At 38.5% G+C, this 2626-nt stretch overlaps 1 protein-coding gene across 1 annotated transcript in view; it reads right to left on the reverse strand.

Moving 5' to 3' along the window:
• Window positions 1-1393, reverse strand: part of SARC_07487 (hypothetical protein) — a 3228-nt gene extending 1835 nt beyond the window's left edge. Inside the window, exons 1-2 of the mRNA XM_014298575.1 lie at window positions 1170-1393; window positions 302-598 (exon numbers count right to left, since the gene is read on the reverse strand). Coding sequence (XP_014154050.1) covers window positions 302-598; window positions 1170-1340 — 468 coding nt within the window. The 5' untranslated portion in view covers window positions 1341-1393. The remainder of the gene's footprint in view (window positions 1-301; window positions 599-1169) is intronic.
• Window positions 1394-2626: the final 1233 nt, after the last annotated feature.

Genomic DNA, 2626 nt, shown 5'->3' on the forward strand with positions numbered 1-2626 from the left:
ATAAACCTTTACTATATGTACATTCAATTTATATACACGTGTATATATAGATGTATGTACATATATAAATGTATATTAGTATATATATGTATATATAAAAATGTATGTTGGTATACATATGAACAAATGTAAATATGTATACATATACAAATACATATATATATATATATATGCATATATATATATATATATATATATTTGTATACACACACATATATATATATATATGTGTGTGTATGTGCGTGTGTGAAAATCGAATTCTTGTTACTTGTGACAGGGCATATCAACCGATAGCACACACCTTGGATGCACCATAAGCTGTATAGAGATAGAAAGACGCCAGACTGGCTGTGACCACGAGCTGCCCTCTACCTCTTTTCTTGAAAATAGGAATAGCAGGAGTGACTGTGTTCATAGCACCGGTTACATTAACATCGAACAAGTCTTTCCATGATTCTTCGTATGTAGTGCGCTTCAGCGTGGCCTCTGACACACCAGCGTTGGCTACAATGACGTCAACATCGTAGTCATTGACCATTCTGAGCACAAATTTTTGAAGCGTTTCCGTCTCGCATACATCGAATATACCAATCTCCACCTGTAGATGCAATGTAGAGCATAACAAAATTTGATCAACCTGTTGTAAATTGCCGCTGAAATGAAAATACATGCACAGACATATATGTAGTCACGTGCGAGCGAGGTTTGCGTAAGCAACTTAGAATATAAAATGGGGCGGGGATGGTCTATTGTACGCAGGGGCTGAATAGGAAGTCTCCCATTGTCTAATATTCTTATCAGGTTCAATCACTTCCAATTGGTGTGCCAGACTATGATTTTTCATGTACACATGTGCAACATGTAGTAACGGGTATTCGTTATATGTTATCTGCAACATGGAGAAACGAGCATTCGTTATATGTAATCGTCGGTTTTAAAAAGTACAATTGACCTGGCGTGCGAAGTTGTTTGTGAGTTTTGAAAATGACTGAAAAGCGGGAGCAGTTGGGAGATGTGATATCAGACATACGCGCTAGTTGCATGTTCAACTGCTCTCACATTTGGCCTAGGTAAATAAAAACGCATTGGCAATTATTATGTCGATAAATGTATAAACACTTGTACCGAGCATAAGATACAAAATGCGCGGGCAAGCATATGTATCGTACCTTGGCACCGTAACTAACACAAGTGTCTCTGACATTTTGCAATCGTATGACATTGCGGCCAGTCAGGGCGAGAAACACCTTGTCTCCGTGCGTGCGTGCGTATTGGATGGCCATGGCCTCTCCAATTCCACTGCTGGCCCCGGTGATTAAAACACCCTTATAGTCCTTCATGATACTTGATGAATAATGTGAACACTTGGTGGTTGGTACTTGATAAATATGCATGATACGTCGGAGAAAGCCTCGTAAATAATTAGCACGTGATTCTGTTTGCTAGCTGATTCGTGTCTTTTTAGAGGCTGTGAAGTAAATAAATATGAGCTGATGCTCGCGATATCACAGTAAAACCCTAAGTAGCCCCTGAGTAAACCCTATGTAAACCCTGAGTAAACCCTATGTAAACCCTGAGTAAACCCTATGTAAACCCTATGTAAACCTTGAGTAAACCCTATGTAAACCATGAGTAAACCCTATGTAATCCTTGAGTAAACCCTATGTAGACCCTGAGTAAACCCTATGTAAACCCTGAGTAAACCCTGAGTAAACCCTGAGTAAACCCTGGCGTTTTATCCACAACAATGAAGAACATAATGTTTTTTAAAATGCGCTAAAAGTGCCGAACAAGTCTTCTGGATTTTTTATACAAATTCTCCGAACACAAGACTCAGCTCACTCAAGTCCCACAAGCCGATCCGAAAATCAAAACGAGACCAAGTAGGCACGGCCGAGTATATTTAATTATTTATATATGTGGACTGCAAGGATTAGTGTGAGACTTCACTTTTGACTTTTCAGATATTTCATATTTACGACCCCAGCAGGGCCCAGGGCCAGAAGAGTCGAAGTCTCGAAGACTGGCGTTTCGCACAAAGTGGCCTCGCAGTCCCGCACAACAAGTCCAAGAACAACAGCTATAAATATTTTTTATAAAAGGAACAATACATATGTACATAACAAGACTCTACATTCCACAACAACATCACACAAGAGAGAAAAGGGACTTGATCTGTTGAAGACTTGTTGTGACGACTGAAGACTCGACGAGGTTCGGTATTTTTAAAATTAAAAAATTTATCAGTCGGACCTTTATTTGTTCTCTTTTTATTAAAAAAAACCGCTGTGCCTCACTTGTTAGTTGTTGCTGATATAAATATATCTCGATTCTAGACGAACTATCCACTACCTATGTATGCAGCAACATACCACTATATCTATATATATATAAATGTACATATATTAGCTTGCACCCACGTTTGTTACTATCTACTTGTTACACGACCCATTATTGTCTAGCTGTTCGAGGATCATTTCGAATTAAACTCAAGTTTGGTTTCTGCCGTGGAACATACCTAAGTTAAAAAACTTGTAGTCAAACGCGTACAGGCGCATTTCTGCCAAAAAGTATCTCTCAACGCGTTCCGTACTCCAATATTCTGATTATTTCTTTTTTAAATATA

Source organism: Sphaeroforma arctica, assembly GCF_001186125.1.
Source record: "Sphaeroforma arctica JP610 unplaced genomic scaffold supercont1.597, whole genome shotgun sequence".
Taxonomy (NCBI): Eukaryota; class Ichthyosporea; order Ichthyophonida; genus Sphaeroforma; species Sphaeroforma arctica.